This window comes from Monodelphis domestica, chromosome 4, assembly GCF_027887165.1.
Source record: "Monodelphis domestica isolate mMonDom1 chromosome 4, mMonDom1.pri, whole genome shotgun sequence".
Taxonomy (NCBI): domain Eukaryota; kingdom Metazoa; phylum Chordata; class Mammalia; order Didelphimorphia; family Didelphidae; genus Monodelphis; species Monodelphis domestica.
In genome coordinates, this window is record NC_077230.1 from 104168055 (window position 1) to 104192443 (window position 24389).

At 37.0% G+C, this 24389-nt stretch overlaps 1 protein-coding gene across 1 annotated transcript in view; it reads left to right on the plus strand.

Annotated features, from left to right (window-relative positions):
• The window catches only part of CLSTN2 (calsyntenin 2), a 1000106-nt gene that overhangs the window by 845378 nt on the left and 130339 nt on the right, over positions 1-24389 (plus strand). Inside the window, exons 7-8 of the mRNA XM_007493952.3 lie at positions 6191-6439; positions 10276-10397. Coding sequence (XP_007494014.2) covers positions 6191-6439; positions 10276-10397 — 371 coding nt within the window. The remainder of the gene's footprint in view (positions 1-6190; positions 6440-10275; positions 10398-24389) is intronic.

The following is a 24389-nucleotide window of genomic DNA, read 5'->3' on the forward strand; positions in this document are numbered from 1 at the left end:
GGAAACCAAGGCACTGAGAGATGAAGGGGTTTGCCCATAGCCATCTAGGGAGTTAGAAGCATAGGCAAAAATTCAAATCCAGATCTTTTTATGCTAAATCTGAGGGGGCAGGGGTTCCCCAACTGTGCTACTTTGAATCTCTTAAGTTAATATAGTCTGGCTGGCCCCAGAGGGACCGCCATGCATGATTCTTTATCATTTCCAAATGAGCTTCTTAAATACATACTGATGAGCAGATGATGTGATTCAGACTTTGCAAAATGACAACTTGTGTGTATAAACTGCATTCCCCTGAGTCTAGGTCGGGGAGGAGAAAAGATGACGCAAAATCTTGAGAGAGCACAAACCGTTATTTTTCGTTTTAGTGCACCAAGAAATGAAAACAAATTTTTGAAGTTTATGATCATCTGTGCCATCTGGGTAAATTGAGTTTGATGTTTTCAAATAGGTAACATCTGTGTGTGAGGCAATACAACCTGCTGTTCTATCCACAATTAGAGACTCCACAGCAAGCAAAGACTGTCCTTGTGCAGAGGAGTCTAAAGAGAGAGTTGCTGATCGGAGGACCCCACCAAGTGCCAAATTAACGCTCCAGTTTCAATAAAAATCTGATCTGAAAAATAACTTCTTTTGAAACACAGAGCACCTGGAGCAAAAAACATTCCGTAATGAGGTTGGATTTGCCCAGGTAGCAGGTTGGAGATGGTGGAGCTGAATGCTAAATGAACAGTAAGAGAAGAATGTCTGGCTGTAATGGTATTTGCAAAACCCAGCATGGAAGGGGAAAGGGGAAGGAAAGCATTCAGCTTGTTGAAGTACATCTTTATCATTTCTAGGGTCCCCTATCTGCCATTTTCCTTCCCTTCAAGGTGCTGTCTTCTTCTGACCCCAGGTATCCAAAGCCCCTGTACACTCCTTCCTATTTATACCTACTTTTCAGCAGGGTATGATAAATCTGTTTATGCTGAGTATTAATTAGGTGGAAGGCACAAAATGTTACTGCCCCCTTTGGGGATATTTATATTTCAAAAAAGGACAAAGTATTAAGCCAAAGAATTGAAACTCTAAGGGCAGAATTTCAAGGAAAAGCAAGCATGATCAGGGAAGTAGAGAAAGACTATTGGAATTTCTTTTCAAATACAACCATTCCTAGGGATAATACAGAGGCAGCTGAAGCTCAATTGTTAAGATCATTGGGTCTGGAGTCAGGAAGACTTGAGTTCAAATATAGCCACCTAATACTTCCAAGCTTTGTGATCTTGGGCAAGACTCTTAATTCTTTGATTGCCTGACCAAAAAGACTCACTGGATTCACTAGAGAAGGAAATGGCAAACCACTCCAATATACTTGCCAAGAAAAGGAATCATAAAGTGATCAGACATAACTAGACAATTGAACAACAATCAGGATAACACAGACAAGACTAACCTTTTGGGGGTTAAGTCTCGCAGGGAGCCACACAAACTAATGCATAGCTCATAAATATACTGTAATGAAGGGATGGAAAATTGATACTGCTGTAGCTGCCAAGAGCTACCTGGAGACCTTGCCCTATTCTGACCCTGTGGCCAGTGAAATATATCTTTATCGTGTTGCAAATTATTCTAGCTTTTTCTGGAGAACATGTTGGATCTAGATCATCATCATCACAATTAAAGCTCAGTTCTTGTCTAATAAATGTTACTCATAAAATAACATTTTTGAAGCTAGAAATCAAGGTCATTGACTACAGTCAATTCTGGTCTGTGTTTCCACTACCATCCTCACCTCATTTTGGGGGAAAGTATACATGCTAGAGGGATTGGAACGACCTCATGTAGTTGGAGACATGAGTTGAGTTTTAAAGTAATCTAGAAATCCTGAAGGATCGAAATGCATGCTTCTGCCTTATACATAAGAATAGGTGACTACTTCTAGAGTGATGTTGTTATGGGACACAGAAATAGCCTTTGTCACTTCCCTACTAGCAGCACTGCAGTGATCCAGGACAATTCTGAGGGACTTATGAGAAAGACCAACTATCCACATCTGGAGAAAGAACTGTGGGAGTAGAAACACAAAAGAAAAAAAAAACACACATTTTCTTGATCTCCTGGTTCAATGGGGATATGATTGGGAATGTAGACTCTAAATCATCACTCTATTGCAAATAGGAATAATATGGAATTAAGTCTTGATCAATGATACATGTAAAACCCAGTAGAATTGCTTGTTGATTACGGGAGGGGGGACGGAAAAGGGAAGGGAAAGAATATGAATCATGTAACCATGGGAAAATATTCTTAATTAATTAATTGTTTAATTAAATTTTTTGAAAAATAAATAGCTTTTGTCACCCAACTTGACCCCATTTATTTTCTAAAGTTTAAAACTCTTTCAATGAGGAATAAAGCCTTCTATTTCACACTTAGAATTAATATGTAGGATACATATACACCTGAGAAAGTGTCATCATCTTTCAAATCATTCAAGCTCATCTTTGATCAATCCATTGGTTTAAACTATCTAAGCTAAAGAAAAAAGAGAAGGAAGCCCAGGAGAGAGTGTTAGGGGATATTCATAGTTATGGGGAGTGAATAATATTAGATTCTCTTCTCTAAAATCAATCTATTCTAGCTTTACCGATCCCTTGTATCTATTCCCTTCTTTTAATTCCTACTGCTACCACTCTATTTTAGACTATCCTAAGTTCTCATCTAATCTACAAAAACAGCCTCCAAATTTCATCCAATAAACATTTGTTTGGTGTCTAATATATAGTTGCTTCATTCGTTACCAGATAAATCTTCCTAAATCACAACTCTAATCATACTAGCTCCTCCCCTGTTTTCTGTTGTTGTCACTGTTGTTGTTCATCATTTCAGTGGTATCAGACACTTTGTGACCCCATTTGGGGTTTTCTTGGCAAAGATAATGGAGTGCCAGTTCATTTTTCAGATGAGGAAACTGAGGCAAAGAGGGTTAAGTGACTTACCCAAGGTCACACAGTGTTTGAGGCCAAATTTGAACTCCAGAAAATGAATCTTCCTGACTCCAGGACTTAGGGCCCTATCCACTGTGCCACAAATATGCTTCTATTGCCCACTGAGAAAAGTCCAAATTCCAGATCACAGTGTTCAAAAGGGATTTATTTCATCAACCATCTAGTGCATGTGCAAAAGGAAATCTCCTCTACAATACATCAAAAGACATGGAGATCTTAAGAAGGAAATAAACCACCATCTCCTGAGATATCTCATTCAAGTTTGAGACATTTGAAACTAATTAAAATGAGTTTCTAATTATTAGAAAGTTTTTCCTTATATCAAACCTAAATTTGCCTCAGAAGCTTCCTGCTGTTGCTTCTAGGTCTGTCTTGGGAAGTGACACTGAGCAAATCTCATCATGTTTCCACATGCCAGCCCTTCAGTCAGGTGAATGCAGCTATCACACTCCTATGTCCTAGTTCTGTCTCTGAGACAAACACCCCAAGTTCTTCAACTAAACTGTAGATGGTAAGCCCTTGGCCTTTCACCAAGCCAGCCACCCCTCCCCTGGCTGTTCTCTAGTTGTCAGTGTCTTTCTCAAAATGTGGCACCTGGAACTCAACAAAATGCTTTGGCTGCTGTCCAGCACTCTCTCTAGATAGACCCAGGAAGCATATTTTAACCAATCCTAAGACTGCATTCTCAATCAGAGTTGGCTTATATTGAAATTGTGGTTGGAGAAGGAAAAGTAATAGTGGAGTAGGAAAAGGAAGAATAGTAGAAGTAGAGGTGGTGGTGATGGTGGTGGTTATAGTGGTGGTAGTAGTAGTAATAACAGCAGCAGTAGTATTAGTAATAGCAGCAGGAATAGTGGTAATGGAAGTAGTAGTAGTAGTTGCCACAGTGATAATAGAAATGGTGGTAATAGCAATATTTATATAGTGCTTTAAGGTTTTTTAAAACACTTTATAAATATTTTCTTACTTTATCCTCCTAACAGCCATAGGATGTCGGTGTTATTATCAGTATGTTATAGATGAATAAACAGAGGCAGACAAAAATTAAGTGAATTACTCAGTCATGTACCTAGATAGTATCTGAGGCTGGATTTGAACTCAGGTCATCCTGACTCCAAATCTGGTGCTCTATCTATTGTACCACCTGGTTGACACCTTACACCTACTAAAACCCCCAGATCTTTTTCAAATGAACTTCTGCCTAGCCTTACTTCCTCTTCTTATTCTTGGGAATTTGACTTTGGAATCCTGGTGAGAGTTCACATTTGTCTCTATTAACTGTCATGTTATTAGGATCAATCCTACATTCTATTGATATATTTTTAGATTCTACCAAATCATTTGCCATTTCTGACCCTTCACCTTCTGGCTCCATCCTATCTCTCCAGCCTGATCATACATTTCTTACTCACTCCAATCAAACTAAAATGACATGTCAAAAGAAAAAGGAAAAAAAAATAAAATGACATGTCCTTATTCTTCCTATCTCCAGGACTTTGCTCACACTGTACCCTCCTCTTTCAGTGGGTATATCTACTATCTCCTCCTTTTGAAGTCATACCCATCCTAAAAGGCACAGCTCAGAACCCATAATAATTTAATGAATATGAACTGTATTGTGGTTTATAGATCTGCAGTGAACTCTGATAATTGTTTTTCTACAAGAGAGAATTAACTAGAAATCATAAACGGTATTTTAGAGGCAATAAGTCTTTAGCCATGGACACTGTTAAGTATAAAGTACAATACTGATCCAAATGTGTGTGTTGATTTGTCTACATTTCGGTCTATTATTTTAAAGTATCTATTTATTTATTGCCTGCTGTCTGGCATTATGCTAGACACTGAAGATACAAAATTAAAAACAGAGCAGAACTAGCAATAGACAAAATGCTTATCTATTTTAATTCCCCTCTTCTTCTTGATATGTCAATCACTCTCAATAATCAATCAACAATTATTTATTAAACCTTTGCTGTGTGCCAGGAATAAGGTATCCAAATTCTTCCTTCTTTCAAAGCTCAGCTCAAGTGCCACATCCACAATGAAGCCTTCTTTGATGTCCTCCCCTCCCTTATACTATCCAGTAAAACAACAAATTATGTAGAGTCCTGAACTTGAAACCAGATGACTTGCATTCAAATTCCACTGCAGATATTTATTAGCTGTGTGACCCTTGGTAGATCATCAAACTCCATGAACTTCAGAAGACCATAATAATAGTGCACACTTTACTGAGATGTTCTGAGGATCAAATAAGATAATATATGTAAAGTACTCTTTAAAATACTATATTAAACAGTAAGCATTAATATTAAAACTATATAACATCATGGTATTAAACATCAAAATGCTATGTAAATATTAGTTATTATTCTTTTTCTTACCATTTGTTTTTGTGTACATTTTAGTCTTATCTCCCAAATGGATTATAAGTACCTTGTTGAGAGTAGTTTTGTTTAATACTTCTACATCTCCTAAAATTTCCAACAGAGGGCCAGGCATGTACTACATGTTCTAAGGCAGTGATTTTTCTACTCAGAAGAGAAACCAGACATGAAGATACCTACAGGCTGCATATCAACTTAGAAAACCACATATTAACATTAATTTTGTTTTACTGTATTTTTACTTTGTTCAGTATTTCCCATTTATAGCTTAATCTGGTTAGGCCTCATATGTACTCTGGAACATTGTGGATCATGTGTTTGACACCTCTATTTTAATTTTTTAAATTTGTTTTATTTTATTTATTTTAAAATCTTTTCCATGATTCCGTGATTCTTGTTTTTCCTTCCCTTCTTTCCTCCCCACCCTCCTGGAGTTGCCAAGCAATTTCACTGGGTTATACATATATTATCACTCAAATCCTATTTCCATATGATTCATTTTTGTAATAATCTTTTAAAACCAAACCTCCAAATCATATATCCTATAAACAAGTGGCACTTCAATTTTAAAGGCTAAGAGTTTTTAGCCAGAGTTCTTAGATAGAATACTAGTGATCTTTAAGTCCCCAAACCCTCTATTTTTTGCCTTGTAGCCCTTCTTGAAGCATTATTGATCTACTTTGGTGTTAAGAAGAGAAAGAAAGGATATGGGAAATAGAGGTCTTCCTCTTTTTTTGAGAGGTCCTGTCCCTATGATCAAAGATACCAGAGTAGATAGATATAATCCTTGACTTTTTTATTTTATACCTTCGGCAGGAGCTTCTTCAGGAGCCATAGACCTCTTGCCTTCTCCCAGTGCAGCCACCAACTGGACAGCTGGACTTCTGGTAGACAATAATGACATGATCTTCAAATTTGATGGCAAACAGGGTGCGAAGATTCCAGACGGGATTGTCCCCAAGAATTTAACAGATCAATTTACAATCACCATGTGGATGAAACATGGCCCAAGCCCTGGAGTGAGAGCAGAAAAAGAAACCATTCTCTGCAATTCAGATAAAACTGGTGAGTGTCTGTTATTTTTCTTGACTTCCCTCAAATTGTGAACTCCATAACTTCTGAGGATGACATGAATGATCCCCAGCTGAAGAGATTATTGGAAGGGAGAGTGGAAAGAAGAGAGAAAAAAGATGACAGTGATACATTCTTCAAAACACTTACATATCTTTCTTTACTCTTCTTAGTTTTCAGGCCCACGGATACAGTAGCAGTGAAGGAAAAGCTCACTGACCCATATAGAGATTGAGCCTCTTATCTCAATCTCATCAGTAATGTGTCCTTATCATCTGAGATAACAAAGTAATTATACATGAACCAGCACCAGGCAACATGAAAGCCATAGGCAGTAGGTTCTAGCTATATAATGCAAAGTCCTGTAGGGTGTGATTTAAAGTTGTCATCCTTCATTTACTTTTGCAAAATGTTTTCTCATCTATCATCTAATTTAATATTGTAGAACCCCTCCTTGTCCTCTCCAAATTCAACTCCCTCACGCCTTGAAGATGGCAAAGCAGTTACCATCATTCCCATTTTGCAAACACAAAAAATGTCAGTGACATAACCAAAATCAGATAGTTAAGGACTGGCAGAGCCAGAATTCTGAAGCCCCAGGCTCTCTCTACTAGATCATGTTACCCATAATTGTTCTGTGTAGACAATAAAAAAGATAATTGAATCTCTCAAAAAGAGTAAGGAACAATTTTCTTGATTTTTAGGGAATGATAAAAAATAAACCCTTTAAAGCTTGCTCAGGGCTGACACCAACATTTATTTTCCTTTTTTGACCTTTGAAAGATTTTTAAACATTTCTTTAAGAAAAAAAAGTCTAATTATATCCAGTTCTTAGGTTTAGAGTATCTCCTTTTTGTCTAATGAATTTTTAAGCATCAGTAAAGAGGCTAATTTTCCTGATCAGAATTAATACCTGCCATTGGCTGCCAAAACATTGGTTGTTCATAGTTCAATTGCCTACTAATGTGTGTTTAGGTGGAGTTGTTCTAATCCTTGCAAGGAATCCTAAGCCAGAAAATAAGATTTGATAAGATCTTAGGATCATAAATCTAGAGCTAGAAAGACCTGTGTTGTTGTTGTTTAGTCAATTAGTCATGTCTGACTCTTCATGACCCCATTTTGGGGTTTTCTTAGTAAAGATACTGGAGCAATTTGCCATTTCTTTCTCCAACTTATTTTACAAATGGGGAAACTAAGATAAACAGGATTAAGTGACTTGCAACAGGTAATATAACTAGTATCTGAGATTGGATTTGAACTCAGTTACCCTTGACTCTAGGGCTATTACTCTATCGACATCGACATCTAGCTGTCCAAGGAAAATGCCTTAAGGATCATCAAGTCCAATCCTATCATTATCCAAATGGAGAAACTGAAACACAGACATGACCAAACCCTCCCTCCACCTCCCACCCCGTAACAATTAACAAAGTTAGCGAAACAAGATCAGGTATTCTTAGGGACACACAAAAGGGCTTTTTAACATACAGATCATAGCTGTTCCACCCCCAAACTCTTTGGCTATAAATTACTCCTTTGAAAGAGATGAGATCCCTCTAAGCCCTTTATCTTTTCTCTGCCAAAGATGAAGACTTGCTCTATTCAGACAACTTCAGACGTAACACAAATGATAATAACTAGCATTTATTTATTTGTTTGTTTTTATTTTTGTCTTTATCAATGTGTTCCAGTATCTAAAATCTCTCTATAAGGATAATATCTATAATCTTATGGAATTAGCTAGGATACTGAAAATTTAAGCAACTTAGTCACACAGCCAATGCATGTCAGAGTTAGGAACTGGAGCTAGGTCTTCCTTCTTCCAAGGTTACCCCTCCATCCATTTTCCCATACTGCCTCTGGATTACCATTCATAAAGACTTTAAAGCTGGTAGAGCATACCATACATTCATTCAATTTAGTTTCATAACAGCCTCCTAATGTAAGAAATACAGTTTTAATTTTATACATAAGGAAATTAATGTTCAGAGAGATTTTACTTGGTAACTTAATGTAAACTATCAAAAGAAGGATTTGAATACAGATCTTGCTGCCTCCAAGCCCAGCATTAATGGTGTGGCACAAGGAAAATGCTTTATTTACATTGTGATAACTTGAGCTTACTGAACTGGAAATTTGACAATTATCTGAGTACCCAGACCAACAACCAAAATCCAACAGGCTGATTGAGGGCAAAGTTCCATGTCCCTATGCTTGATGTAGATCCTCAGATACACGATACCTCTGAAAAGATAACACTAACCTAAATATTAAGTCAATCTAACTCAGTCTTCAAGTACCTATCACTGTGTGGGGAGTTATTGGCCATTTTAAAAAAGGTTAAGCCAAAGTCTCTGCTTTTAAACAGCTTGTGGTTTTATTCATTAGATAAGACTAATATAGCTTGAGATAATTAGACAATAAGGACCCACTTTAAGTATAGTAAGAGTTCAGCAAAAGAAGAGACCAATGTGAGCTAAAGCAGTTAGAGAGACTGTTGGAAAACTTAAGGACTGAATGACAGATAGGATTGTAGGGGTGAGAGGAAGAGGAAGGAAAGGGTACTCCTAGCAGAAGGAATAACGTTTTTTTAAAGCTGAAGAGGTGAGAATAAATAAATAAGTATGGCCTTTGCAATGAGAATAAGAAAATTGGAAACCAAGAGAAAGTATAGGAGATCAGTAATAAATAAGATTGGATGGGAGAATGCAGTCAGGTTATAAAAGGCCTGAATGATAGGCAAAATGTTATTAAGAGGACTCTGATGAAGAGTGAGAATGACAGTCTGGGATTCAGGATTCCTATACTGGAGAAATGCAAATTGTGGCATCTTTCAAGTACAGTGGTCCCTCATTATACCGAGGTTCACTTACTGCTACTTTATTATGTCATAGGTTTTTTTAAAATATATATCTAATTCTGTATCATGGAGTTTTCACTCTATCGGGAGATTTTGTAGATGAATACAGAACAGCCCATTTGCCAACATGAGATTGTACACAATACACTATTGACTGAAAGGCAACCAACCACAGCACTGTGTCCTATATCCTGGGCACTGATTGACTCAGTGACTTATGGGAAAGGTTAATGAGTGTAGAAAAGGTTTATAGGAGTGTGGGAAGGGTTTATAAAACCTTAAAATATATATGTAATATATATAAATAATAAAATAAATATAATGCCACTACTGCATGGATTCTCACCTATCTCTGGAATTTAACTCCCCAGGTAGGTGAGGGATCATTGTATATCCCATTTGTCTGGATTACTAAGAACAGAGCCACAAAAAGCAATGATAAGAGGTGTAGGTTTGATGTTATGGCCCTTAAAAATGTCTACAATGGAATTCAAAGAGGGCTGGGCAAGTGATAAGTGAAAATAATCAACAGAAGAACTAATAGAGAAAATTTACTTAGCTCTTGTTAGGAAATTGAAGAAGAGGACTGATCTCTAAACTAGTAACTGCTCCAGATTTAGAAATACAAGGAATTACACTAGAAAGCATATTATATTATGTAAATTATATTCAGTATAGTAAAAGATAACATGAGGCTGGAATGTATTAGCTGAGTGTTGGCTTAGTATTCAAGGCTTTCTTTAAGGAATTTCCTTGTAGAGTTTCTTATTTCTCTCCAACATCAATATATTACATTTTGTGATCTAACATGTATATTAAAGGTAATATAAGGTGGAAAAATGTAGAATTTGTTTCTTTAATTAATTGAACTCTGTTCAACAAATGAAGAAGTTTCTTCTTTGAAAGACCTAAAAACCTACTTGTCTTTTCCTTCCTATTTTTGATTTGTTTTATTTTGTTTGATTTCTAGAAATGAACCGTCATCATTATGCCCTCTATGTGCATAACTGCCGCCTTGTGTTTCTTTTGAGGAAAGACTTTGACCAAGCAGATACCTTTCGACCAGCAGAATTCCACTGGAAGCTAGATCAGGTATTTACCACTTTGATCTCCTGATCTCTTGACCCTGCCAGAGTTCCAAGATTGGGCTAGTTTTCAACAGCGGCCATGAACAGCAGGATCCCGGGTTTCTTGGCTTTTTTCATAGGTTTTTAGGAAAGGTTTGAAAATGTCAGGTCTCTCTCTTGTGGCAGCAGAAATTACTATCAGGAAGAGAAAACAGCAACTTAAAGTACATAGACTGTAAAAGTCACATTAAGTTTAGCTGAGGCATGAAATTTCTTAGGTTCACATGTTGATAGCCCCTATCAATCAGAGAACATTTTAGTCTTAATATTTTAACATTTATCCTTTTGGGTTGTTTTTTTTTTGTTTTGAGGGGTTATTTTGGCAATTAAGAAAAATCCATCTTTTGTACCTTCTGTCTCCCCTCACATTGAAAAAGAAAGAAAGCCAAACCATTGTAACAAACGTGCAGTCAAATAAAACAAATCCCTATGTTAGCCAAGTCAAAAAAAAAATATGGTTCAACTCTGTACCTTGAGTCCATCATATCTTTTTCAGGACTCAGAGAGCATTTTTCATCATGAGAACTCTAAAATGGTGGTTGGTCATTGTGTTGATCATAGTTTTTCTTTTAAAACCCTTACCTTATGTCTTAGAACCAATATTGATTCTAAGGCAGAAGAGCAGTAAAAGCTAGGCAATGAGGGTTAAAGTGACTTGTCCAGGGTCACACCACTAGGAAGTGTCTGAGGCCAGACTTGAACCCAATAACTCACATCTCTCAACCTACCTCTTAATCCACTGAATCACTCAGCTGCACCCCTGGTCATAGTTCTTAAGTCTTTCAGAATTATTTGTCTTTACAATCTTCTTGTAATTTTATTGTTTTCCTGATTCTGCTTACTTCACTCTGCATCAGTATATACAAGTCTTCCTAGATTTCTCTGGAATTGTTGCCTTTATCATTGCTTCTAGTACAGTAATATTTCATCATATTTATACTCTATAATTTGTAGAGTCATTCATTCCCCAATTACTGCTATAATTTTTTTTATACCTGTGTCCTGTTCTTTTTTTCTTTGACCTCTTGGGAGTATGTCTACTAGTAGAGTCTCTAGGTCAAAGGAAATAAATTGTTTATTAACTTCAGGAGATAATTATAAATTGTTTCCAGAGTAGCTGAACTAATTTTAAATGTATTGTGAATTATTAGGATAGATATTGTTATGGGATTTCTCCAGTTCAACCCATCTTAGTAACTAGCATCAAAGTTTATTGATGTCTTACAGCTATATTGCCAACTTCTCTATTCTTTAAAATATCATGGTTGATATAAAATACATACCAGCTATTTGAACAGAATGAGAGAGCAATAAAAGAACTCTTTTACCTAGTTCATCAGTATAGGAATGCTTCCCAAATGGGTTACATGATTAAGGGGGAACTTTCCAATATTGAATGGGTTTGCACCCTTCTGATTCAATGCCACAGACTTCAAATATTACACAAGCTGATTTGAATACCTTTGATTCTAAACTAGCAGAAGTAACCATAGGAAGCATTGCAATGCATGGGGATGGGGCTGAGGTATGACCTTGGGCTTTATCAAGAAGACTGGTACCTGGGAGCATGTGACCTAGTTTGACTAGAAATAGCAGGTATGACTTCAACTATACCTGAAGAATTCGCACTTGACCTCTTCTTCCCTTCCCTTTCCAGTAAGCCATAAGTCAGAAGCAGCCTTCGCTGGCTCTCTATTCTGTTTCCCCTCTTCCAGGGATGAAGCAGCAAGAAAATCTAAGAGCAACCCCACTAAGCTCTCTTTAGTCAGAACTGGATAAAAGATTGCTCTTCTGGTAATGATCAAAAGCCTATTTCTTATTCACTCTTTCCCTTTCTCTCTTCTTTTCCTTTTTCCCTCATTCCCTTTCTCTCTCACTACTAAAAGTTGGGAAGTCCTTGTGCTTTTGTGTTCAGGCCAACCCTTTGGGCTCAGGATAAAAATAAATTGTATGTCTTCTCTTCATACCTATTGTCATTTGGTCATTTTTCAATCATGTCCAACTCTTTGTGCCCCCCATTAGGAATTTTCTTGACAAAGATATTGGAATGGTTTGTCATTTCCTTCTCCAGCTCATTTTTATAGATGCAGAAATTGGGGCAAACAGGGTTAAGTGACTTACTTAGGATCACCCACCTAGTAAGTGTCTGAAGTCAGATTTGAACTCAGGAAGATGAGTCTTCCTGACTCCAAGCCCAGCATTCTATCCACTGTACTATCTCATATGTATAATGGGCATCATACTTCTGGTCTTCTCAATCAGTAGGGAAGTGACTAGAAGGACAAAGAGAATTTAGAACTGAAAAAAACGTTGTTTTAAATTAAAATATTAAATCATAAATTTTTAAAACAATTTTATTTTTTCTATAATTAAGATTACTCTTAAAATTGTTTCTAGGATTACTATTAAAGATTCTATTTCCATTTTATAGGGATCAGTTTTGATAGACTAGCCTACAGGCTAGTATTACTCCTGAGATAGCAATTCTCCTGGAGTTTATATGCTTATGATCCTCAATCAAAACCTTTATCTCCAGAGCAAAATAGGATTCTTATTTCACAAGGAGAAGTTTTGTAAGGGTGCTCTGAACAAAACTTAAGAGATCCCAAGAATCTTTGATCACAATATTTGAGGGTGCAACAGTTTCTATAACTAGGAGAATTTGGCAGCTCCCTTCTCTTCTATGTTCAATCCAAATGATTATTTACAGTGTGAGTGCATTTTATACCCCACTTTTGATTTCTTTCTTTTGAGCTTTGCTCTCACTCTTTGTGTGATGATACAGTGTTAGTTTTGTTGAGAGGAGACTCAGAACAATGACTTTAGGCCTTTGATGAAAACATTAACATGGAGAAGAAGGTATACTGTGAATGTTTCTCTCTGAAAAGGAAAATCTATGGCTCATCCCTTAGTTTCCTGATTTTTTAATCACAAAGACCATTGCATTAGAGTTTTCAAAAAGAAATGAAGTGGTTTCTTGGAATCAGAAGCTTTGAAATATATGTTTTCAATGCTTGCCACTCACGAGTTAGTAGCTGTGTCATCTCCCTACTCCCCTGGTGATTGAGTTACAGCCAAAAAGACCTAACTTGAAGTCGTTAGCACAGGTGTAACTGATTTTTATTTGGGTGGAGGGGGATAGGACTCCTCTTTTGTGAAACCTGCAATATCAAAAGATATTTTTAAAATTCCAGCAAACAACAAGAGTTAAAATGGCACAGAGAATAGAATTGGGACAGAAGTCAAGAAGACCTGAATTCAAATCCAGCTTCAGATACTTAGTTAATATCTGGCTGCTTCAAGTTTCCTTACTTGTAAAATATAGATAATAATCACACCTAACTCACAGGGTTGTTGTGAAGAGCAAATAAGATACTATTTGGAAAGCATTTAACACAATGCCTGGAATACCAGGCACTTGGAAAATGCTTGTTCCCTTCCTTCAAAAGAGAAAATGACTGTGAAAAATGCCCTCATTTTAATACAAGTAGATAATCTAAAGTTTGTGATATTATTTCTGATCTCTCATACCTGAATTTACTCAAATCAAGAAATTAGAAAGTCAAGGAAGTTGCTTTTGGGCTTCCATTTTTTTTTATCCTTCTTTCACCTTCAGTGCCTCTCCTGCTGCCTCTGACTTCTGCCAGTTTCCTGAATGCTCATCACCAAAACATCTTCCCTACATTGACTTCTCTCTTAAGGTCTGCCTATTTTCTCCCTTCTGTTTCCAGAGCCTTATGTTCAGAAATTAGTTCCTTCACATCAAAGTACCCATTTCCTCTGAAATGAGGTTTTAGCTAAGGGTTAAGAGAAAAGCATATCAGTTAAATGTAAATGACTGCTAGGCTGTTTAATACTTCTAGTAGCATTTGCATTTTTAAAGAGAGAGAAACTGCTCCCTTAACCCCAGCACCTACTTAATTAATGGAATTTTAGTCAACATGAGAAACTTCAGTCAAGAATTGAATAGCCTGGAGAAGATCTGAGGACCTGGCCAGCAAGCCTTTATCTGCCATCTTCACTTACAGGTGGTATTGACCATACTGTGCTCCTGTGAATCTGGAGAAGGTCTCATTTACCTTGATAGTGTCTTGAGTTACCATGGGCTAATGTCACCCAATCTCTTGACAATTCAAGTAGAATTGTAATAGAATATAAGGTCTTTACAATCCTAATTCCTACATAGTACCTTGCATATCTTAGGGCATTGATAAATGTTCATCAAGCTAGTTATAAATAGTTATGATTTCTAGCTTTCATAGCAACCCTATCCTTCCTCCAAATAGTGCTTCAGGGAACCTGTACATTTTGTGTAGTTGGGAAAGTGGGGAAGAGAGAATAAGGAGAAAAGTAGGACTTGGATGCTCATCTTCCTGACTTCAAGATCAAATTTCTATCATATTACCCTGTTCTTTAACTTCAGTGTGCCCCCAGGCAATTTTCTAAGCCTATAACTTTTAAAGCGGTTACTCTCTGTATTCATGTGTATAAAAAAATCTATAAACTCAATAGCTATGAAAAGAATGCTAACCTCTGGACTGGCCAAGAATGATACCATAAAGACTTTCAGTACCCTTATGTAAAGGGAACAAGAGCAAGATTTTCAAAAATGACAATGCTTGATCCTCTCTAAGTCATTAAAAAAACTCTTAAAATTAGGAATATGGACAAATGGGTCACAGTACCTCAGTTGACCTGCTGGAGACAGCAAATGTTTAACTAAGGACTATGGAGTCAAGGGGTTGATCAGGTGACTGCTGATCATTTACATGTCCCCCAGCATGCTTGATGAAATTAAGGATTTAGGGGTAGGTACCAAACACAACAAGATATTAAAGTCATAAGGGAACTGTAATGAATAGTTGGGCAGCTAAATGACATAATGGATGCCGTACTGGGACCAGAGTTAAGAAGACTCATCAGCCCACCTAGCTGCCCATGTGTGTATGTATATAGATATAGATATAGATATAGATACTCAGAAGGAAATAAGGTAAATTGAAACTTAATTGATGATACTTTTCTGAGATTCTTAATATACTGCTTATACTAGTTAGAAATGCCCTGAGGAGGGCAGAGCCAAGATGATGGAGTAGAAGCAGGGAAAGCTTGAACTACTATGAGAATCCTCTCTAACCAAACTTAAAACATTACCTCAAAATGAATACTAGGGTGAAAGAACAAACAAGGAGATGGAATGAAGCAACTTTCATGCAGAGAACAAGTTGAAAGGTAGGCAGAGAGGATCTAGGTCACTGGGATGAGAGGGCAGCATAACCCATAAGAGGCTATACCAAGGAGTACCACAAGCCACCCACCCCACCCCACCCAGAACAATTTCTGAACCTTGGTCCAAGACAACATCCAGACCCTGAGAGACTGCCTAAATAAACAGCAATGCAAACCCAATACAATTTTAAGTCTTCAGTAAGGTTCAGAATCCCAGTAAAAGGCAGTCTGCAAGGCATGCCTAGTCTGTGTAAGTCCAAAGTAAATCCAAAAGCCCCAGCCCAAACTGTGTGAGGACTTGAACCCCAGTGCTAGGCAGTCTAGGCAACATGCCTGGTCTGTATAACCCCAGGGTGAGGCCTCAATCCCTGGCATAAGACAACCCACGGTATATTGGCCTTTGTAAGCCCAGACCAAGACCCAGGCTAGCAACCTACCAAGAATCAAGGGCAAGGTAATTCACTGTGTACTTGACCTCATCAAGTCCAGAGTGAAACCAAAAGCCCCCATCCAAGCCTGAGTCTATACTTTGAGCCCTAACACAGGGTAGTACACAGTGTGCTGAACACTGCAAGCCATCAGCAATCTCAGGGAGTGATTAAATCAGTAGGGGAAGGTGACTTTCAGAGCTTCCATATCACTGTGGAAGAACTGAAACTTGCAGAAACCCAGAAATAAAGCTAAGGGTAGAATCAAGGAAAAACTGAAGTTTAAGAGAGTGCCTTCTCTGCCCTGAGAATAGAGTCCAACTTTAAGATAAAAGCAAAAGTTAAGAAAAAGGCTGGGGAAATGAACAAACATAAAAAACCCTAACCATAGAAAAATTTTATAGAGACAGAGAAGAACAAGACACAGACAAAGAAGGGGACAAAAAGCAAAGAAAAAATATATAAAACTTCAAAGAAAAATATGAATTGGTCTTAGGCTCTGGGAGAGCTTAAAAAGGATTTCAAAAATCAATTAAGAGAGGCAGGGGGAAATGGGAAAGAGACATGAAAACAATGTAAGAAGAAAATAATAGATTTGGCCAAATGAAAAAGGAAGTTCAAAAGCTCAGAGAAGAAAACCATTCCTTAAAAATTTGAATTGGGAAACTAGAAGCTAATTAGACTTCATCAGACATCAAGAAAAGAAGAAAAATTGAAATATCTCCTTGAAAAAATATCTGACCTAGAAAACAGATCCAGGAGAGACAACATAAGAATTATTGGGCCTGAAAATTATGATTAAAAAAAAAAAAGCCTGTACATCATAATATAAGAGATTATCAAAGAAAACAGTTTGGATATTCTTGAACAAAAGAGTAATATAGAAATTGAAAGAATCCTCAGACCACTTCTGGAAGAAATCCCCCAATAACAACTCCCAAATATATTATAGTTAAATTCCAGACCTCCCAAGACAAGGAGAAAATACTGCAAGAAGCCAGAAAGAAAAAATTCAAATACCATGGAGCTACAGTCAAGGTTACACAGGACTTAGGAGCCTCTACCTTAAAGGGCTAGAAGACATGGAATATGATATTCCAGAAGGTGAAAGATCTAAGTTTAAACCCAGAATCACCTATTCAGCAAAACTGAGTACATTCTTTTGGGGGGAGGGGGGGTAATAATCATTCAATAAAATAGAAAATTTCCAAGCATTCCTGATGAAAATACCAGACCTAAACAGAAACAAAACTAAAGAAAAGCCTAAAAGACAAATAAGAAAGAGAAAATGTAAGGGATTAAGGTCAAATTATATGTATTCCTAAATGGAAAGATGATATTTGTAATTATTAATTTCTTTATCAGTATTAGTACAGTTAGAAGGAGTATATATAGACAGAGGATATGGGAATAATCTGATTAGGAGGATGTAATATAAAAAAAAAATTCAACGAATATAAAAGAGGAGCACTGACCTAAAAAGGCATGGAAAAAGGAAGGGGAGAACGAGAGTGGTGACATGCAATGGCTTAAACCTTACTCTCAGTTCTGCTTCAAACTCCAATTCTTTTATCAAGTCAGCCACTTTACTTCTTATCTCTAAACTAATAAAACAATACTTATTTTCTAATATGCATCCTTACACTACTCACAGCAAGGCAATGATCTGGGACAATCCTGAAAGACTTATTACTGGGAATGCTATCCATCTCCAGAAAAAGAAAGGTTAAAGTTGAATATATACAGATCAAAGCATAGTATATTTTATATCAGTATATTTATGATATTACTTTGTGGTTCTGGTTTTGTATGAGCTTGCTCTTACAATAATGACCAACATAGAAGTATGTTTTACATGATAATAAAAAAAATACCATGTTATATTTCCAAACTAGGAAGAGAATGACTGATACAACCATGTGAAGTCATTGGGATTGGAATTAAAATTAGGTGAGAAAAGGATGCCAATTTCTGAAGGAAAATTTTCAAGGAACATTCAACCCTTAAATCAGTTCATGTTTGGGGGACTGTGCACAGAGATGATTTGAATATTTGCAAAAAAGGCCTTTCTGTTGAACTTTGCTGTCCTTTTCAAAATAATTGTTTTATTAATGTTTTTTCTTTTGTATTACTATCACCTATCACTTTCTTTGGCCATTTTACATATGTGTGTTTATATATTTGTATACACATTTGATAATAATCAATATTATCTGTAAGTAAATTATTATGTGTAAGTGTGTACATATATGTGTGTTATATAACATATGTATATACATAATATATGTGTATATATATGTAATGTTTCTATACACACACTTATTTAGAAATTATAAGTTGTTGATGAGGCAAAAGATGTTTTATTTTCAACATGAAACTAAATAATTGGGTCAGTTTTCTCCACAATAAGCAAATTTAACTTTAAAATAAAAATTTCCTCAAAAGCATGTAGAACATCAGATCTGCTCCCACAATACTTCATGACTCTCTTATGCACCTATCGTTGCATTTTGTGCTAGAGTTTTTTTTTTTTAACCTATCTTGCCTCTGTTTGTAGGTTATAGACTTCTTGAGGTTTGGGATCATGCCTCATTTTTAGTTGTATTTCCATCATTACATGGCACAGTGCTTTATACACAGTAAATATCTGTTTAATTGAATTGACTCTGGACCAATGTTCTGTCTCTGACAAAACACCAAGGCATAGGTAATGGGAGAACATTGCTATGGTTTCCTATAATATTAGTCTACAATGATAAAAGATTTTGGCCAAGTCATGTCCTCTGCCATAATAGACACTGTTGAACTTCTTTAGATAACCATTTTCTCTTCTACTCTTCCTATGTAATTAGAACTGTATTAGTAGTTCTCAATATAATTTAAATTTAAACTGTTATCCACATTTGAATAACATACTGCTAAAAATATATTTAGACTCCCAAATAGGCAATAAATTCTCTGTCAATGGACTCTGTCAAGCGGAAACTATTAAAGTTGTGAAAGAGATTCCTAATCTTCATGTCGGACTATATGTTGCCCTTTTGCACTCAGAATCTCTGATTCTCTGATTCAGTGAGTGTCTGCCCATTAAAGAAGTCAAATATTTTCTGTTCATTCTGAACACTTAAAAGAGAAAAATCAGAACTGAAGTTACCTTAGACACTACAGTAAAAATGTTGAGATAATATATTGGTCTAATGATTTCTTTTATGAACTCAATTCTAAAATGTTATCTTTTCTCATGCTCAGAAACTTATTAGAGCTTTGTTCTATTCTGATGTTTATAAATTAGTCCAAATATCACATTGTCAGTTTTACAATGAATTTTTGCCAAGGTCAATAAAATGATGACCTGAACAGGCCCCATAATAGATACCATCTCTGATCTATCATATATGAATTTGTCCACATACAGATAAGTAAACAATATGGATAACTCTCGTCACACTCAATCCAGTAGAATCATCCAGTTTTTATTTAGATGGACTAATAAACTACTTACTCACTTTAGTTGTAGAGAAAGATAAAGTCTACATCTGCACATGATGAGTGAAGCAGACAACAGCCTGGCAGGCCCATCCATCCTAGATGTCTTGTTTTATACCTAGCACCTACACGCAATCAATCATGTGGCTAAGATCAATATCAAGAGCCAAAGAGGACTTGATGGTTGCCTTGGCGGTGCTTTTCTGCACGTAAGGTACATCTCGAGTGGGTAGAAATGACAGACTCCTCAAGGGCCCATAGAAAGCTTCTAGCCTGTCTGCTTTTTATTAGATTCTTGCAAGTCTGCCTTTTGTGTTTCTCCATCTGTTAATGGCATAAGAGGACAACCAGTTAGCTAACCAAAGCATCTCTATCTCTGTTTCATTCATGGACAGGATTTATCTGTAGGCTCTTTAAATTATTTTGCTTAAAATCAGTACTTATAGATCTCAGGCTACTGGTTTTTCTAAATGATTTAATGGTTCTCTTCTCTTAGTTCTTCCCCCAGGCTGTTTCTGCCACCATCTTTTGTCTGTCATCAATCAATCAACAAATATGTGCCAGGCCTACTATGCTAAATGCTGGGGATCCAAAAAGGAGGCAAAAGGCTCCCAGTGATAGGAAGCCTCTGGTGTATATTGGGGTTGGGGGTGGCAGTGGCAGGGGAGGCTATGGGGCATGATCAGACCAATGTTTTAGTAAAACCACTTTAGTGGCTGCTGAATGGAGAATGAATTGGAATGGGGATAGACTCAAGATATAACCATTGGCAAGCTGTTGTAATAATCAAATTATGAGGTGAATAGAATAGTGGCAGTGTCAGAGGAGAGAAAGGAACATAGTGGAGATACTTTGCAATGGCAAAACTGACAAGCTTTGGCAATAGTATGTGAGGGATGAGATAAAGAAGAATTCAGGATAACTCCTAAATTGTAAGATGAAATTTGCTTGTTTTTTAGAATAAGGGAGAGATGAGTATGTTTGTAGGCAGTAGGAAATGAGCCAGTAGGAGCTGTAGTAGATGCCCAGAGTCAAGAAGACTCATCTTCCTGAGTTCAAATCTGGCCTCAGACACTTACTAGGTGGGTGATCCTAAGTAAGTCACTTAACCCTGTTTGCCCCAATTTCTGCATCTATAAAAATGAGCTGGAATAGGAAGTAGCAAACCATTCCAATATCTTTGTCAAGAAAACTCCTAATGGGCTCAAAAGAGTTGGATAGGAGTGAAACAACTGAACAGCAACAAAGGAAATGAGCCAATAGAGAGAGAGGTTGAAATTAAGTGAAAGACTGGGGAAATTTGTTGAAGGAGACAGGATGGAATGTGATTACTTGAAGAAGTAGAGGGATTCACCTTGGTAAGAAGTAAGGCCACTTCATTATGTGAGATAATGATGAAGGAGATAAATTACAGAAGGCATGTGAGGGATATGAGATGAGGAAGAAGGGGAAAGAGAGAGCTTATTTTGGGGGGACCTCAATTTTTTTCTGCATCTGCATCTGCAGATGCAGAAAAAAATTGAGTCATCCAAGGTTCGAGGAATTAAAAAAAATTAGGTAAAGTCGCTTCAGAGAGTGAGATAATAAGCTAATAAGGGAGTTACAATAGTATTTCCCAGAAGCAATGAGGGCTCAGTTGAGGTTAGGTAACTAATTTGTAGTAGACTTATTTAGAACAGATGCATGACTTTTTCCATCTTCCGTTGGCAGCTTGTGAGTAGATGCAAAATCTGATCCAAGGCTGAAGCTTGACTGGGCATAATCAGTGTTACAATAAAGGGACTACAGATTCAAGAGAGGAGGACAGTGTAGAAATGAATTGTTTCACCAAAGAGTTAAGGTCGGGGAGAAGAGAATGGCTAGTGCAGGGGAGATGGCCTGAGAGAGAACTGAGGAGTCAACAGATTAGAGTGTGGATGAAAAATAGGTTATGTAAAGAAAGGCAGAGGTAGAAGGGAAAACCCAATAGACTGTGGTCAGATAAAGGGATTTCAGAATTCTTGAATATGAAGGTCATACATTTGTGAGTGATGGAAAGATCATAGGTATAACTATCTCTGTGTGTGGCTGAGGTGAGGTTTAGGAAAAGAATGGTTAAGGTATTTAAGGAAAATCAATATGTATGTTGAAGTCACTTAGTTCATGAGGGCAAGAATTGGGCAGGAGAAATTATGAGCCAGGCATTGAATTCACTGAGAAAAGAAAGGGAGTGATATGAATGGTTGTAGACAACAGTTACTAAGATTTTGATTGGATGGTAGATATGAAGAGCAAGAACCTCAAAGGAAGAGAAGCTACTGAGTAATGGAGGAAGGGAGAAAACCTGGAATGGAAAATGGGGAACAAGGAATATGTCAACTCCCTTACCTCAATCAGTGGGCCAAGGACAATGAGTGAAGGTACAGCCTTTATTGAAAATGGTGGCCAATGAAGCTCTGTAATCAGAGGAAACCTAGGTTTCAGTGAGAGCTACTAGATAGAAAGAGTGGTAGAAGAATAGAGGAAGAGAAGTTTGTTGCCAATGAAGCAGTCCAGAGGGCATAGTGGAAGGGCTTGGTGGAGTTACAGTGAAATTTTGAGGTGGAAATGAGGAATTGGTTGGAAGGGACTAGAAAAGGGAGTTTGGATGATGATCTACAGTAGTTTAGAGAAACTGAGTTTTGAAGGGTTTGAGCAGATGTGAGAATGTTCATCACTCCATGGAGGATACTACTCCTCTACCTTCAAAGGGCAAGTGCAGAAGATAGGAGACCTGATGAATAAAGGAGGGTTGTTCTCTGCATTGGAGGGTCTTGACTTCACATTTGGGAGATTTGTTTGGCAATAGGAGGTATAAGAAGCCTTGGGCTTGTACATATGGAAATGGTTTCTTTCCAGCAGATGGAAGATGCCCAGTCTGGCCCCAAGAAGCTTTCCTTCAGGGGTACACATTGCACTCAGCAGGAAATGGAAGGCTGGGGGCATTGATGGACCAGAGGTGGAAGGTCTTCTCACCTGAGGCAACTGAATATGTGGTAGTAACAAGAAGTAGTAGACTCCCTTTTTATATTTACTAAGATAGAACTCTTACATTTCCCATTAATACATGATGCCAAATGGATGTTAATGAGTAATGGAAAGTGCTTTACTTGGAATCAGGAAGAACTAGATTCAAATTGTAATAAATGAAAAGTAGAATTATTAAATATAATATTAATAAAATATTGTGGTTGCTTTTATAAAATGTACTCTCAAGTCAGGAGTCTGTTAGTAGCTCTTAACAATGTAATTTTAGTAAAAATGGAGACATATGAAAAAGGGGAATGAAGGAAGGGGACAGAAAATCTCTCCTATCTAGAAAAATACTTAAGCCAAAATCCCAAGCCAACTAAGCTACTTAGCCCACAAAGGCCCTCCAACAACAACCAAGAGAGAGACAGACAGAGAAAGAGCTCCAGCCCACACCTTTTATCCTCTGCCAAAATGGGGTACGGAGTAGAACAAACTTTGGGAGTAGTTTCTATCATCACAGAATCAAATAAGAATTATCTTATCTTATCTTCACTTATCAAGTGAAGCCAATGCAGTGCTTACTGTGTCCTGAGCACAGTCATTGAAGAGTAGCAACTGCCTTGGTAGAAGTAATGGTAATATTGCTGGCAGGTATACATCATTTTACAGTTTTCAAAACACTTTATATTATCCCACGTGATCTTCACAGCAATCCTGGGAGGTGGTTACTATTATTAACCTCATTTTACAAATGAGGAAAGTGAAGTTCAGAGAGATTAAGTGATTTGCCCAGGGTCACACAGTCAGTAAGCATCAGAAGTCATATTTGAACTCAGGTCCTCTTGACTCCAAGTCCAGCATTCTACCTATCCACCACACCAGCTCTATGCTGACAAAAATCACGTATCTTTAACCTATTTTAAATAAAAGTTTGGGAAATGGCAATTGTCAGGAAGCAAGTGGTATTCAGGGATTAGCAGTGAAATAATAAATTGTTCTTTCCTTGTAATTTAAGCCAGGAATATCTTAAGAGATTCATTTATAGCGGTATTCTGGCTATAAGTATTCATGATTTGATTTTCTTTTTTTTTTAAGACAGGAAATAAGTGAATAAGTGATCAGCCACAATTATACCCTGAATTGTGCCTCTGGAGAGAGATCATATATTTTTACTTCTTTAAAAAACACTCATTAGGAAGATGTTGGAGAGGGAGACATAAATGTAATAGGTTAGATACTGGGGCAATTATGTCTCATTGCCACAACGATCAATTGTTCCATCATTGAATATTTATTGCCTCTACTCTGTGCCAGCCTTAGGTAGGGATCATGGAGGAATACAAATATGTATATGAGGCAGCCCCAACCTTTAAAGACTTCCAAATCAAGGAAGATGAGACACTAAAAAGAGCAATAAAAGTCCAAACCAACATATTAAGTGTTAGGTGAGTAATACAGCCTGTGACCAATTCAGTATTGTGGAAGTTCAGGGAGGGGAAAGAATCATGGACTCCGATTGTTAGGGCATGCTTCACAGATGGAGATTTTCTCATTCCTAATTACATAAAGAAAGAGAACTCTTTGTTCAGTCAGACTTGAGATCTGCTCCTAAAAAGGCCAAGTCTATCCAGGATCATTGTTCTGAGTCAGAATGAGTCCTTCTGAAATGATTATATTTGAGTGGCTCCAATGGCTTGATTGATGTAAGGAAAAAGTGTAAAGAAGCATTCATTAAGCTCCTACTATATACCAGGCACTGTGTTAAGTGTTCTCATTTATTATGTTAAGTGTTTACAGATATAATCTCATTTCAAATGAGATAA